Source organism: Anser cygnoides, chromosome 9 (assembly GCF_040182565.1).
Source record: "Anser cygnoides isolate HZ-2024a breed goose chromosome 9, Taihu_goose_T2T_genome, whole genome shotgun sequence".
Lineage (NCBI taxonomy): Eukaryota > Metazoa > Chordata > Aves > Anseriformes > Anatidae > Anser > Anser cygnoides.
Window position 1 is genome coordinate 5108316 of NC_089881.1, and position 14875 is coordinate 5123190.

The 14875-nt window shown below is 44.6% G+C and overlaps 1 protein-coding gene and 1 long non-coding RNA gene across 2 annotated transcripts in view; one reads left to right on the plus strand and one right to left on the minus strand.

The window, feature by feature from the left end:
* The first annotated feature begins 3852 nt into the window (after positions 1-3852).
* SCG2 (secretogranin II) lies at positions 3853-9802 on the plus strand. Its single transcript, XM_067002599.1, has 2 exons — positions 3853-3985; positions 7507-9802. The coding sequence occupies exon 2, from the start codon at positions 7521-7523 to the stop codon at positions 9402-9404; it is 1884 nt and encodes a 627-aa protein (XP_066858700.1). The 5' UTR covers positions 3853-3985; positions 7507-7520; the 3' UTR covers positions 9405-9802.
* LOC106036214 (uncharacterized) overlaps positions 3971-14875 on the minus strand; it is a 112489-nt gene continuing 101584 nt past the window's right edge. Inside the window, exon 6 of the long non-coding RNA XR_010833644.1 lies at positions 3971-4763. This is a non-coding gene — a long non-coding RNA (uncharacterized lncRNA). The remainder of the gene's footprint in view (positions 4764-14875) is intronic.

Sequence of the window (14875 nt, forward strand, 5' to 3'; positions counted from 1 at the left end):
GATGTGCCTTGGGCACAGCTTTCCACGGGCCAAGCTGTGCCTGCAGAGCAGAGCTGTGGGACCAGCGCTGCCTCCGTGCTCCTCTTTTTGTTCATTTATTTTTTTTTAGGTGCAGGCAGTATGAAATCCTGAACACGTTAATTTTTGGGTGAAAGTCAAAGTTTATTTTCTTGTTGTCCTTAGCAAAATCTGTTCTTGAAGCATCCCTATGGAGCGTGCAGTACCACTTCAGGGAACCGTGCTGGTCAGGCTCGCTGTGGGCCTACAAAACCTTACTGCAGTGTAGAGTTAACACCCAGCGGCCTGCAGCCACCACGGACCCCTGCCTTGGCATCCATGCTGTTAAAGAACTGTGTGTGCAAACCACAAAGTCCCTGATTTCCTTACAATGTTATGTTTTCCCTGTCCCTTACAGCTTTGGTAATGGAATTTGAACCAATTATTGTGTACTAAATTTAGGGAGGCCAAAAATATTTGCATACAAATGTGTTTGAGTTCACAAGAATGTGAAATGAACAAAAAATAACAAATATAATGTTGGGATAAAGCAGAGGTTAAGTATTTTAAAATCAAAATCATTTAAATTAATCTATATCTGTGGTGACAGGTGAACTTTTTTCTGACGAAAGCAAACCTCCCCCTTCTCATTACATACAGAATAAATGCAGATACTCAAGTCAGATGAGGAATGAATTCTAAATGTGACAATGGCACTTACTCTGTAGGAAATGCCATGTCTGTAATGAATTGTAAATTATTTTTAGTTGCCCCTGGAAACGGAGGAAGGGGGAAGAACCATCAATATTGACACAACCCCGCTTTATTTTTAAGCAGCACTGATCTTTTGGTGACACCAATTAGATGAGGGGAGAGAGAGAGCTGAAGTGAAGGGTACAGCCTGCAGACTATTTTGGGTTTTAGACTACAGAGGCACAGGAGCCAAACAAATGTGCTGCCTGCTGCTGCGCGTTACTTCTGTGTGGCTGTAACCATCGAGATGGTTGCTTTGCCCTGTGTGAGCTGGGGCAGGAGGCAGGTCTCACTGGGACCCCATGGTCCATGGGTGATGGTGGTGGCAGCTGGAGGTCCTTGCCACCATCACCCCCACAGTGCTGGCGCTGTGCTGGGGCTGGCCACGGGCACGACACCAAGCCCCATCTCAAAAAAAGCTACCTCCCGGGCATGCTCCTGATGCTGCTCTTCCAAGTGGTCTGGCTTTTCTTTCTCCGCTGACTTCAGCGATGATGAACGCGATGGGTGTGACAAACCACGATGGGCTCAGTCCTCTTGCCTCTGTTTGCTGCAGTGAAGTTCCCTCACCTCCCTGAAGCTTTGCTTACTCTTAAGTTAACATGCAAGACGCAGGTTTGATTCACTTCCAGCCTCTCACGATGCATAACTGTGTAAGGCAGAGCATGAGACAGGGCAAACCATTCAGAGAAAATATCACATTTATTGCTGTTCTGTTCCCAGCATACACAAGAGGATGCAATATGGTCAAAATGCATTCAGAAAAACAAGATTACCATCCTCCTATGGTTAAGCAGTTGATATTGAGCTAGTTCTAATGCAATTACCTAAATTTCAGAGATGCTGTGTTGTGATCCTACTCTTGTATAAAATGCCATGGAACTTCTAATGACAGCACAGATCAAATTTTCTGTTTCATGACTCATTCCAAAGAAAAGAGTGCAACACACAGAGCACGTTAATTAAGGGCCTCCTTACAGGACCATGTGAATACAATCATTAGCACAAAGCCCATGCAAAACAAACATTTTGATGTGGAGTAAAATTGACAGCTCAGTTGTGGCTAGCCTTCTGTAAATTTTATCCACTAACCCTAAAATAGCCACAGCAGAGCACTAAGCCAAGTGCCTGACTTCACACGCTGTGAATCTCAAGTGAGAGGCTAAGGAACAGAGGAAAGCATCGTGCTGATGTGCCAATTAATCTGAGTTGTCTGAAATACGCACTGATGCTGAGGATCAGGGATGGGTGGATGGGGGCAGTAGGATGACTTCATGTGAAAGAATTTGCTAGACAAATGTTGGGTGTTTGGTCATGGACTGCACAAGAGTCTGTTGGAAGTACATGCAGAGGTACAATAAAATTCTTGAAAATCGGAACATTTTTCTTCTATTTTTTTGTTTGTTTTGATCACGATGACTATTTTTGCAATGGACTAAGATATTATAGCTGTAGTTAAGTCTAACCACACATTTTGTGGGCATTTGGAGCCCTGCTTACGGGACATATGCTGCTCAGCGCGACCCTTCCCAGGTGGTCAGGGTAGTGCACGGCTCACGTGAACCCTGGTCTCTGCCTCCTGTGGCCGATGCCCCTCTGTCTCCATCTTCAAGGATGCCACCATGGATCCTAGCAGAACTTCTGGTTTAACTCATTTCTTTCTGGGTCCAGCCATCAAAGCAGGCATTTCAGGTTGTGCCTGGGTCCTGAACAAAACTGCTGCTGCTGAGTTTCAGCACCGACAAAGATGGGTCCTGTAGTTTACTAATAACTCCATATGAGGTGAAATGAGAGGCTTCCTGATCTCCATTTCAGCCCCCAAAAATGCAGCATGGCCAGTCCTTTTGTCTGTGCTCACGGCTGCAATTATTTCTACCTTGTTGTTCTTATGACAATTTAATTCTGTAACATTTATTGCCTTGGAAGGTATATTCATCCTATTCATCCTTTTTTTTTTTTTTTTTTTTTTTATCTTGTGCTGTAAAAGGTCAAAATTGTCAGGAAAGATTTATTTTGGGGGAAAAGGAGTCCTTATTTAAAAGCCAAAGTAAAAGAACCTTTCTGGAAGAGAGGGGAAGCAGAAGGAGCGAGCTAAAACCCAGAGCAGCATCTGAAGCAGTGTGTTACATTCCATGTTTCCTGACTGATGGCAGAGTGGTACTTACCCACCCTACTCGTCTACGCGACCAAGTACTGGCCTTTTGGCACTGTGGGTGCCGAGAATACACTTATACCCAAGAGGTGCTGCTGGCACGGCTGGGCCGCGGTGCGGTGCCTGGGTACTCCTCCTGTGCCCGTGCCTGCCCCAGGGAGGAGCAAAGGTGTCCCCACGCACCAGCAGTGGGGTTCCTTGTGCCTTGTCCCTCCCTGACATGCTTCAGTCGCTCCGTCTGAAGGCTGCTGTTCCTCCACTACACCCAGCCCTTGTCTGGTCTGGAGCTCGTGGGCCTGTGGTGCTGGATGGGGAGGGCATGGACACCCCAAACTGTCCTTGCACTGTGGCAGAGCTGTTGCTGTGTGACAAGAGCTCACGCAATGGTCACCCAACAGTTCACCCAAGGTCTTACCCAACAACATCTCACCCAACAGTCACCCAACGACTCACTCAACAGCCACCCAAGGTCTCGCCCAACAGCTCAGCCAGCTGCCATTAAGCGACTCCCCCGGCACGCAGCCATTAAAAGGCCTCCCTGTGCCATGCGAAGGCCAGGCGCCAGGTGCGAGCAGGGGGCTGCCCCACACGCTCGGACCCCACAGACCCCTGGCAGCCCCTTTCACCCCGGGGGGGGGGCCTCAGCAGCGGGTTGTGCCCAACGTGCCCCACTGCCGCATCCTCCCCTGCTTCCTGGAGCCGAGAAGCAAACGGCGCTGCCTGCCCCCAAGATACAGTTCCCTTTTTTCCTCCTGTTTTTTATCCCCCCTTTTCCTTTTTCCTTTTTTCATATTTTTTTTTTGACTTTTTGACTTTTCTCTTCCTTTTTTTCCTCCTTCTTTTATTTTCCCCTATGTGTTCCTTCTTTCCCCTCCCCCCCTTTATGCCAGCACCCCCCTGTTTTTACCCCCCCCCCGGTCCCACCGTGGGGTTGGGGGGGGGGGGGGGGGGGGGGGTCCCTGCCCGGCGGCGGGCGGGGCCCCGCGGGGGGCGCGTCCCGGCGCGGTGACGTCAGCGGCGGGGCGCTATAAGCGGGCGCTGTCCGGGTGCTGAAGGCGGCGGCGGCGGCGGCGGCGCGGCCAGGTGGGGGCTGCGGCGGGGGGCGCCGGGGGGGCGGCCGGGGCTGGCAGCGCCCCTGCCTCGCTCCTCGGGCACCGCTGGGGCGGGAGCCGGGGAAAAACGAGAGGAAACGGGGACCGGAGGGACGGCGGGGAGCCGGCGGGGCGGTGGCCGGTGCGCGCGGTTGGCGACGCGCGTGGTTCGGGGGACGCGGAGCCGTCCGTCGGTCTGCTGGGCGTTGCGGGGCCGTTCCTGGCCGCGTTAGTCGGGCTGCTGGGGGTTGTCGAAGCCTTGCGGGCTGCATTCGTTGGCTTGGCAGGGGTTGCGCTGCCGGCTGGTGCCGCGGAGCGTGCTGCCGCTGCTTGTGGGCGCCTTGAGTCGCGCGGCTCGGCGTGGGCTCGGGCAGTGCCGAAGCGCAGGACGCCGGGTTACCTCGGAGGCGAACGCAGTCCGACGAGCCCCGTGTGCCCACAGATACGAACTGCCCTTCTGGTCCTTCGGAACTGCTGGCGGTTTGTTTGCTCTTCCCCTCCTCCTCCTCACCCCGTTCTGATTTTGCTCGTGTTTCGAGTCCCTTGCGCAGCGTAAAGGGTTAGAGAGGCTTTTATAACAGCAACTTTGCTGCAGTCGCGCTATTTATTGCAAAAGTAAATGGGACGAAGAGTGCATGATGTATTTCCTTATTTTCATGGAAAACTGCTGTTGGATCCCCTCTCAGACTCTTAAGGACTTGTCTATAGGAAAGCTTGTGAGTTTTCATAGCAAATTTTCACCGAAAACGTTACATCCGCATCAAAAAAGACTGCTGGGAGAGAGAGAGAAAGAGAGAGGGAGAAAATTACTGCTACCATGGAAACATCCCAGCACGGAGATTTATTGTTTTGTCTCTTTTCCGGGGAACTTCTGTCAGTCTGCATTGCCTTTGTGCATGTTAAATTGTGAAGTCAATCCCCTCATTTTATAAACAGAAACTTGTATATTTGTTGGCCAAAAAATGATCTTACTGTCTGTTAGGTTCTTGTAGAGGAGAAAAAAAAAATGCACTCCCCTTCCAGGCTAGCTTCACGATTATACACATGTAGATTAAAAACAACCATTTTAGCATATTGTCCTTTGAGAGGCACAAAAGAGAATATTTTACTGTAGATCCTGAAGATAGGTAGTCTAAAACATCCTCTGTTTTCTCAAAAAATTGTGAATTTATGTCTGAGAGACTGGGGAGAGGACTCCCCTCACCCTGAATAAAGCAGTATATTTAATGACAAGATTTTGTGACCTGGACTCAAACTTTTGAAATAAATCATTTCCAGCTCCATTTGACAAAGGCTTTTGAGAATCATCTACTAATAAATTAGAGTTGAAAATTGATCTAGAGACAAATGTTCTCCAAATGTATAGAGAGGAACCACTAAGCTGTTATTCCAGCAAAGGAAAGATTCCATTGAGCAACATCCTTATGGAACACTAAACAAAACTTTGCGGGGCTACACGCATTTTGATATTAATCGAGTGATACTGACTCTTACAAAGGATACAGCAATACATAATTGTGTGCTGTGGAGGAGGCTGAGTTCCTGGTCTCTGTTAGTGGGATGTGCCTGGCAGATAATTATGGAACAACTCTCCCTTCCCCCTTTCTCAAAAACAACAGAGTTTCTCCTCTTATCAAACTAACTCTATTAATAACCAGTTTCTCTGCTAGAAAAATCTTAATTCCATTTATTTGCTGCAATAGGTAGCAAAGTTTTCTTTTTCTTTTTTTTTAATTTATTTTTTCTGCCTCGAGATATATACATTTATATATAGGACTAGTGCCTTTTCTGTGATAGAAAATGAAGGGATGCGTTGGCTTTGTTTTAGGGCAAACACAGACCTAGAGGGTGGGACCTTCTAATCAGCTGTTCTGAAGTAATGCTTTCTGAAATCAATTCCCAAATGTATGCAGACTTGAATATGCAAAAATGTCTGGGGAAATTGTTTTCTGCTATGGCTGTTAGCTTGCTCAGGCATACTGAGGTAAAAAAGCGGCTCTCAAAACTAATACTCTTTTAATTATTAAGTCACATTATGTTAGGAACAAAAACAGCGGAAAAATGTACAATTGAGCTGAAATGAGCATACTGATGCTCACTTTCTATGTACAGCAGTGGGCAAACAGCAGTATACGTAACTCTTTCAGCCTGTCATGAATCACCAACTTCTCGACAGGATGGTTTTACCAAGCCAAAAACAAAGGAGCCAAACCAGGTCAATTAAGCAAAGTGGTTTCTATCTTTACCGTTTCTTTCTCGTTATTGTACTTTATTCATTAATGTAAATGGATCAGAAAAGAGACTAATCTGTCACACAGCCTCAGGATATGAGCTCCCAAGCATCTCCTAGGAAATAAGTGACTGCAATTTTTCACTTCACAGAGTGGAGGGTGCTCGGCTCGCTGCAGGACTGGGCTTGTGCAGCTGTAGCCTCATATGCAGCAGTGCTGTCATTTTGTTAATTCAGTCTAATGCTTATTTTTCCCACTTATGTTCCTTTAAACAGAGTTTATTATTGGCTGGCTTAAACTGGACACACTGATTAGACATGGGTTTCTTTTGATTTTAACTGAATTTATCTCATTTATACCAATAGTCAAGCTTCTGCGTGTCCTGGGACCTGATTCAATTTCTGCTGAAGTGAAAGAACGAATGAAATCACCACTCAGAATCTATTTACTTGAGCCTATTTCCAAAACTGTCTTGGAAAATTTCAGTAAAATAATTGTATTTTACCTGTATGATAAATTATAATTTGTCCTTCATATAGGGTATTACTGCCCATGGGGAAATGCATCACTCATAGACCTCCTTAACTAAAATTCAGCTGCAATACAAATAATGTTTTTTTTTTTCTTTTATGAAATAGCAAAAAAGGAAGTAATAACACTAACGGTAATGACCGAAATAAACCTGCAAGTCATTTTATATGCCATGTTCTCCACTTCATTACATTAATTTTACTGCAGTCTAGCACTGTTCAGAGGTATTACCCTGACAGTAAATGAGAGGCCCTATGGAACAATCTCACAAAATAATACTGTATGCAGTTTTAATATTAATATGTTGAGCTGCATTTAAATATATGGACATACTGTCTTTACCATTTGAAGCCTTCATTTTAATAATCAAAATGACATCTGGAATCCTCTATTGGCATTTCTTTAGCTATATAGGATTTTTATTTTTTACTTTGGCACTGCCATTGGAAAACTGATGTTCATAAAGTAAATTGAGCGTAAAGATAAGACATTTCTAGCTTTGCAAACCAATCATTTACACTAAACTGAGGAGACAGAGGAAATGTTCAGAAAATCTCAAAATAAATTTCCATTAAAAAAATCTTCCATATATGAGCTCTATTAATATTTCATGAGGAATAAAAACATGTAGTACTAATATTCTTCACAATGAGTTCCTGTTTAAAATAACAATCTCTTTTTTAACCTCTCAGTTTGCTAAGTTTGTCTCCATATATTAACTATCTCTTTTTTTCTTCTTCTTTATTTCAAGGAAATATACTAAATATGGCAGAAACTAAAACCTTCCAGCTTGGAGCAGCCTGCGCTGTCACCTTTTTCTTTGCCCTAATCTGTTGGGTTGATGCAGCTTCCTTCCAGCAATATCAGCTGCTTCAGAAGGACCCAGACTATGTAATGAAAAACTTACAAAGATTCCCAAATCCTGACATGATCAAAGCTTTGGAATACATAGAAGATCTTCGCAAGCAAACTAACAAGGGAGAAAGCAGCCCTGATTACAACTCCTATCAAAGTGTCCCATACCTCCTGCAACAGAAAGAAAGCAAAGATCAGGTTCACCTCCCAGAAAATTTGAGGGATTCTTTGACTGAAGATGAGTCTCAGTGGGTTAAGGTTATGTTGGAAGCCTTGCGACAAGCTGAGAAGGAGTCAAAAGTTGCCCCAAAGGAGAATAAACCTTATGGTCTGAGTTCCGATAATAGTTTTCCAGCTGGAGTAACAGATGATTACGAGGCTTACAAGTGGCCTGAGAGGTGGCAAAAATATCTCAAAATGCCTATTGGCCTCTATGAAGACAGTTCAAGAGACAGTCCTTTCAAGCGTACTAATGAAATAGTGGAAGAGCAATACACACCCCAAAGTCTTGCTACACTGGAGTCAGTGTTTCAGGAGTTGGGGAAGATGGCAGGACCTAGTAATCACAAGAAAGAGAGGCTGGATGAGGACCAGAAATTGTATGCAGACGATGAAGATGATGTGTATAAAGTGAATAACATTGCCTACGAAGATGTGGTTGGAGGAGAAGATTGGAATCCCATAGAGGAAAAAGTGGAAAGCCAAACCCAGGAAGAGATAAAAGACAGCAAAGAAGAAATTGATAAACATGAAGAGGAGATTGATGATGAAATGAAGAGATCAGGGAAACTCAGCTTCCCTGAGGATGAAATGAGAAGAGAGAATAAAGATCAAATGTCAGAGGATGTTTCAAAGCTAATGAATTATTACCTGAAGAGGCTGGTGGGCAGTGCTGGAAATAGGAAATTAAGGACTGGAGGAGAACTTGAGGAGAAAAGAGCAACCACATTTTTGGATAAGCAACTTGATCCTCAGTCTATAGCTCAGTTAATAGAAATCTCAAGGAATTTACAAGTTCCTCCTGAGGATTTGATAGACATGTTGAAAGCTGGGGAAAAAAAGCAGCTTCAGAGTGAAAGGTTGGAAGCTGAGCAGGAAGCAGAGTTCCCAGAAGACCTTGATGAGATCGCTGAAGCTACTCTAGGACAGAGTGACATATTTAAAAGTAATGTAAACTCTAAAAATGGGTACATGAAGCAGCCTCTTAATGCAATTCCCGAAAATTTACCTGAAGACCTCAATATTGAAGACATAGTCAGTCTTCTGGGAACTGACAATTTAGGTAACCAGAATCCCTCCTACTTACTAAATCATCTTAATCAAGAAAACGATTTGCCAAGACTGCCTTACATTCCCAGAAGATTGAAAGGACGCCCATTTCCTAAAGCTGCGTGGATTAACGACTTGGAAAGGCGACAAATGGAGTATGAGAAACTGAATGAGAAGGATGAAGAGCTGGCTGATTACTTGGCAAAGATGCTGGCAAAATATCCTGAAGTTATCAATACGAACCAGATGAAGCGACTTCCCGTTCCAGCTTCTGAAAGCGACCTGCAGGAAGACGACCGGCTGGAGCAGGCCATCAGAGAGCACCTAGGCCAGGTGGGACCACAGGAGGCCGCGAAGCTGGCATCACTCAGCAAAAGGCTCTCCATGACAGGGGACACCGATGACACGCAAAACAGGCAGTATCTGGATGAGGATATGCTAGCAAAGGTACTAGAGTATCTAAAACAGGAGAAATCAGATCTTGAAAGAGATCACATTACTAAACGGGCAATGGAAAACATGTAATTGTTCCCCAAATATGATTTCTCTCCCTGATGTGTTGACTTCAATCCCAATTCAGTTGTGATTTACTCCCACTCTCCCACTAAACAACTTATGGTAGACTACTTACCATTGAACAGTCTGCATATCTTTCTCAGAGCTGTTATCTTGTTTATTGATATACTTATGTATGTTATAAATGATGGGGCAAATAACAAATTGCTTCAAGTGTTTTAAGAAACAATTTAATGAAATCAAGTAAAACTATAATATGTAAACAACTGACCTTTGCATTGTTAATAAAACATGATAAATGAAAAGTGACAATTATCATTTGAAATTTTTAAGATTAATTGGATTATTTTGTTACTGTCTGTAGTGTTTTTTGTGGAGTATTGAATAAAAAAATAAAGCATTATATATATAGTTTTATTTACAAGGCTTTTTTCTATTCAGTGTTTTATTGTTGATGAATAAATTATTTCTGGACAATAGCCTGTGTTTCTTTCTGGCACTTGATAAAGTCATAATAATTAGAAATCAAAACATATTTTTACTTCTACGGACAATTTTTTGAGGTCTATTATTTTACTGTGAATTAATTTGGTTGAATAATTATGTTTTTCTATGCTGTAATACCACCGACTGGCATTATCATCAAGGGTATTGAATACCTGAAGAGCTTGCTGAGGTCAACCAGGGCGGTAACTGCATTAGATTTTTTGAAAATTGGTCCCCAAATTAATAATGATCTTGTATCTCTTGGGGGGGTGGGTGGGGTAAATGATCTGTCTAACTAAGACAGACTCTATTCTGAAGCCCTAAAAATATAAAATTGAACCTTCATATCTGAGCAGGAGACAGGAGGTTCTGCAGATACATTCCTTGCCACCTTTAATGATGGCTACCATGGAGAAAGAAACAAGCCCCAAGGGAAGCAGAGAACTAAGACTGTTGCTAACATCACTTTCTTGTCTAACAAAATGGTTGCTAAATATACTCAGAAGCATACACACCATACCTTTATTATTCACGACATTACGTGATATTCTGGACACAAGAAAGGTCTCTTGAGCGCCTGTTAAGACCTGTAGTGGATGTTCTGGAAAAGCTACAGCTCTTTTCCAGAACTAAATGTGCTTGTGTAACTCTGTGAGTCATACATGTTTTTCACTGGGGTATCTCAGCCATAAGCATTTGCAGGATTATAGTTTAAAAGTGGTTCTCCCTGCGGTGTTCTTCAGCATCTCATCTCTGCTAAGTGGGGTGGGGATGACTTCTGGCGAGGTAATGTCTAATGAAGCAAAGTACAAAGGCTGCAGAAATAACACTTCATTTCCAGTGTCACCATTACCCGGAGCAATTGTAGATGATAGGAGTTCAGCCAGAGCTCTTGCTTTGGGCCACATTAAAAGTCTTCTCTTACTTGAATGAGTCAAAACATTAAGTATAGAGTTGAAAACATGCAAGAGTTAATTTTGCATCCGTACTCTAAGGAGGGACAAACCTGTTGCTATTCCAGCAGTACTTGCATGTGACACTGGCAATGTGGAATCACTGTATTTTACTCAAAACAAAAATGTGCTTTAAAAATATACATGTATCACTTTTATCACTTTGCTTCCTAATGTTGTCATTCTGCTTGATCCTAATACTGCTCCAGGCAGGGCTGGGCAAACCCCTCGGTGGGGACGGATGCCTTGCTGAAGCTGGGGCTGTGCTGGGGCAGGACCACGCAGCAGGAGGCAGAGCTGCAGGAGCTTGTGCATGGATTCGGCACTCGTAGCCTCAGTTGGAGGCATAGAGGTGTTACAGATGTGCTGTTCAACGCAAGTGACGAGCACCACTGGGACACCAGGCTAAACAATTACAAATGTCTTTAGCAGGGCTTGGTCAGAGTTCAGCAAGGATAACAGTAATCTTGGCTATGGTTCTTGTGTAGGTCCTCATGGCTAAACTAGATAAAAGTTCATCCTTTTTTTTTTTTTTCCACAGTTTGAAAATTAAAACTACTTTTTTCCTTTTTTTTTTTTTTTTCTTCTTTTGCTGCCTTAATTTCTTTCAATGGGGATATACAAGGGTGGTTTTAAAAAAAAGCATCTCCACCTGCACCAGTGGCAGCTGAAGTGAGCCCCGAGGAGCAGCACCCAGAGCTGTACAAGTTGCTATGGCAGCCCAGCAGCGCTCAGGCTGAGCATCACACTAAGGACACGGTCATAAAAACTGCTTTGCAGTCTCAACCTTTGTTTCTGCTTTGTGCTAAGATGGCACTCAGACGGCCTCCGCCACAGCCCTGCTGGCCCCCACCATGGGTGTCAGCACTGTAAGTGCACAGGCTCAGAGCGCCGCTTTCCCTGGTGCCCCTGCCTGCAGCACTGCAGGGCCCCTAATGCCAAGGAAGCTCCCAAGAGCTCAGCGTCTTCCTGAGGGACTTGGCTCAGAGTGCTTGATGTTTTCTTCAAGTAGAGAACAAAGCCTGTAGGTTGTAGGCTGTAGGGTTCGTGGCTTATGTTTATGTTTGTTTGTTTTGTTTTTAAAGTCAATGTTTGAGTTTGTGTCAAAACTATGATGTTTGGCACCAGATGTTAACTTAGCGTTATTCCTACTGCTTAGCTAACTCCCTGTCTTGGAAAGACTTATTGCAGAGAAGGGATGAGGCTCACGGGTCCCGTCCCAGCCGTTACTACTTGGCCATACCAGGCAATGATGTACAAGGCGTGCGGAGGGCCCAGACGAGATGCCACACAAAGGAAACATGGTCGAGCCTGACTGATGGTAGTTCTGAGCCCACCAGTCTCATTTCCCTTCCATCACAGCTCATAGCACTTCCTTCCCCTGGGCTCCCCAAAGCCCCAGCAGTTGTTTGGCACAAGTGCTGCCTCCTGGCTCCTGTTCAAGGAGAGCGCAGTGAAAAATGTGGATACAAGAATGATTTGGGGTCTAAAGAACTGAAGCACCTTTAAGTCTCATACAAATATGGGCATTATGGGGCAGATTCATACAGAGACTGTGCAGAAGAATAAAACAAAGCTGTACCTCAAAGCAGAAGGGATGTGACCCCCAATTCCTCACCTTGCCATAATCTGCCTTCTTCACTGCATGGGGACGTGGGAGTCCTGTAGCCCCTTTGCAAAGGGAGCTATGGGAGATTTCCTACAATCTTCTCCTTCTTCAGGTTTTTCCCTTGTTCTTACTTTCTGAGCACCGAGGCAGCCGTATGAGCCGCTTGTTGTCCAGAGGACCCCCTCTGCAGCGATGCTCCTGGCCACTCGCACAGCTGGGCCAGCAGCAGTCTGGCATGCAAGGATGAGAAAGGGCAGGCCATTCACTTCAGCTCTTTGTTGAAGTACCAAGCTTCAGAAAAGCCAAGCTTTGGCATAAGTAACTGCACCAGTTTATAAGAACATCTCATGTACAAAGTGTGCAAGCCATTAGGGGCTTTGTTGTTTGTGGTTTGTCTTCATAAAAAGGGAAGAGTTGTTGAACTTGAAATAAGTCATGTTATGCAATAGAACTACATGGAGGTTTCAAGCTGATTTTAAGTTGAGAAGCAACATTAGTATCCTTTCCTCTTCTGTATGTAGAAAATAGCTAATCTCCTTGTGAAGTACTTTACTTCTAAAAAAAAATGAATCTCCAATTCCTTTTTCAAATGAAATGAGCAAATATCATATAGGCAGCACCCTCTTGGTAGCTGTAGCTGTCTCTCAGTACCTAACCAAAGCTCCTGCAGACGAGCAGCTAGTTACACCCGACTTCGCAAGGCATCACAATCCAAACACACACCGTCGGATGAGAGCTGCTCCGTTAAGCCAGCGCAGAGCCACCCCCTGCAGAGCCACACTGCGGGGGGCCCAACTGCTCCAGTGCCCACAGCCGCTGGGCTTTGATTTGCGGCGCTTGTTTTCCTTACGAGTGTAGTGGGACAAAGCCATGCTGTTAGTAATGCACATGGACTGCATAAGCCACAGCAGACACACTGCCAAGTTATAGACTTACTGTTACAATTATGTACAAAATAAAGCGACCACCCTGCAAGCTTTACTCAGCCAAAGTAAGGAGTAGAGTTTTAATTCCCCTTTTGTGCTACAATTTCACAGCATCCTGGATGCAGCTGGTTTGCACGCTCTGTTTATCAGTGGCTTTTGTCTAGAAGATAAAAACCTTTCTGCTCAGATCTTATTCTTAAAGGCTGCAGTAACTTTCATAGTGTTCTCACGGTTCAACTCCCCTCCAACAAGAAGATTGAACAGAAATTCTGTATTTGGTCTGAATCTAACAAGCTGCTCAACACATTTCTGAAGACCGGAGGGAATTCTCCTTTGTACACACACCAGAATTCACTGTCTTAGTATCCATGAGAGTTAATACCATTTTTTTTCCCCACTAATTCACATGTTACTTCAAGTGTTTTGTTTATATCTGCTTCTTGATGGCTCCATTATTTTGTCAGCTGGGGGCGATGAAATGACAACATTTGTTGATTCAAAAATTAATGTAACCACATTACCTCATTTGAAGAAATTAGACTGTTGCAATTATTTTTTAAAGGGTATTTCTACATTGCAGTGAAAGGGGATTGACTCACATACACGATGGCAGTTGTTATTGTTTCTCAATGCACTTTACAGCATCCCTTGTTTTGCTCCCAAAGCGACATGAGGCAGCCATGACTTTCTTCACACACTGGTGGGTGAAGCAAGGCTGGGACACAGGCATCCTGAGCAGTGCTTTAATTCCTGGCTTTACTTTGGTATTTTAGCTATTGCTATCTGATGAGAAGCCCAATGTTTCAAACCCTGCTTCTCCAGGTAAACCCTACCCAGACCAGCCTTCCACCACTGCAGTGCAAACGTCGCACCGTGGGCATGGAGCACTGCTGTGGGCAGCAGACACGATGAGCACCACGCGGGGACGGCATTCCCTGGAGCACCCTCACCTCTGCCCAGGACACACACCACTGATCCGTGCCTATTTGCTAAATGATGTATAAATCCAGGCAGGCACAGCCGGGTGCCAGCTGTACTTTGCATTTGTTCAGCTTCCCCGGTGCCTCCGCAGAGGTCTCTCCGAGCCGCAAGGACTCCGGCTAGCAGCAGCAGCCAGGTGCAGGGTCTCTAGCGCATAAAGTGGGAAGAAGAAGCCCTGAATCAGAGCTGATTATCTGAACAGCCACACTATTCCTGACTTTTGGATCATTTGAAAACATTTGAGATCATTAATAATTCATTTGCAGATGTTGCAGAGCTCTAAATGTGACTGATTAAATGCACTTGACGTTTCTCTTGAGAGAGGCTGTTATTCCAGGAAACCACTCACTCTCTGCAAATGTCTTGGAATTAGCGTACTCAAAATTATGGGCTCACTTACAATGTTTTCCCCTTGCAAAGGAAGAAAAGCGACCTCTGCTTTGAAATGTAAGGTACTCTGGTGAATGCCTGTATTGCAGGGGTTTGAAATTCACACCAGCCATTCAGCAGAACTACTGAGCAATG

What these genes read in the sequence shown, in the direction of transcription:
- SCG2 (XM_067002599.1), top strand. Translation starts at nt 7,521, where the DNA reads ATGGCAGAAACTAAAACCTTCCAGCTTGGAGCAGCCTGCGCTGTCACC.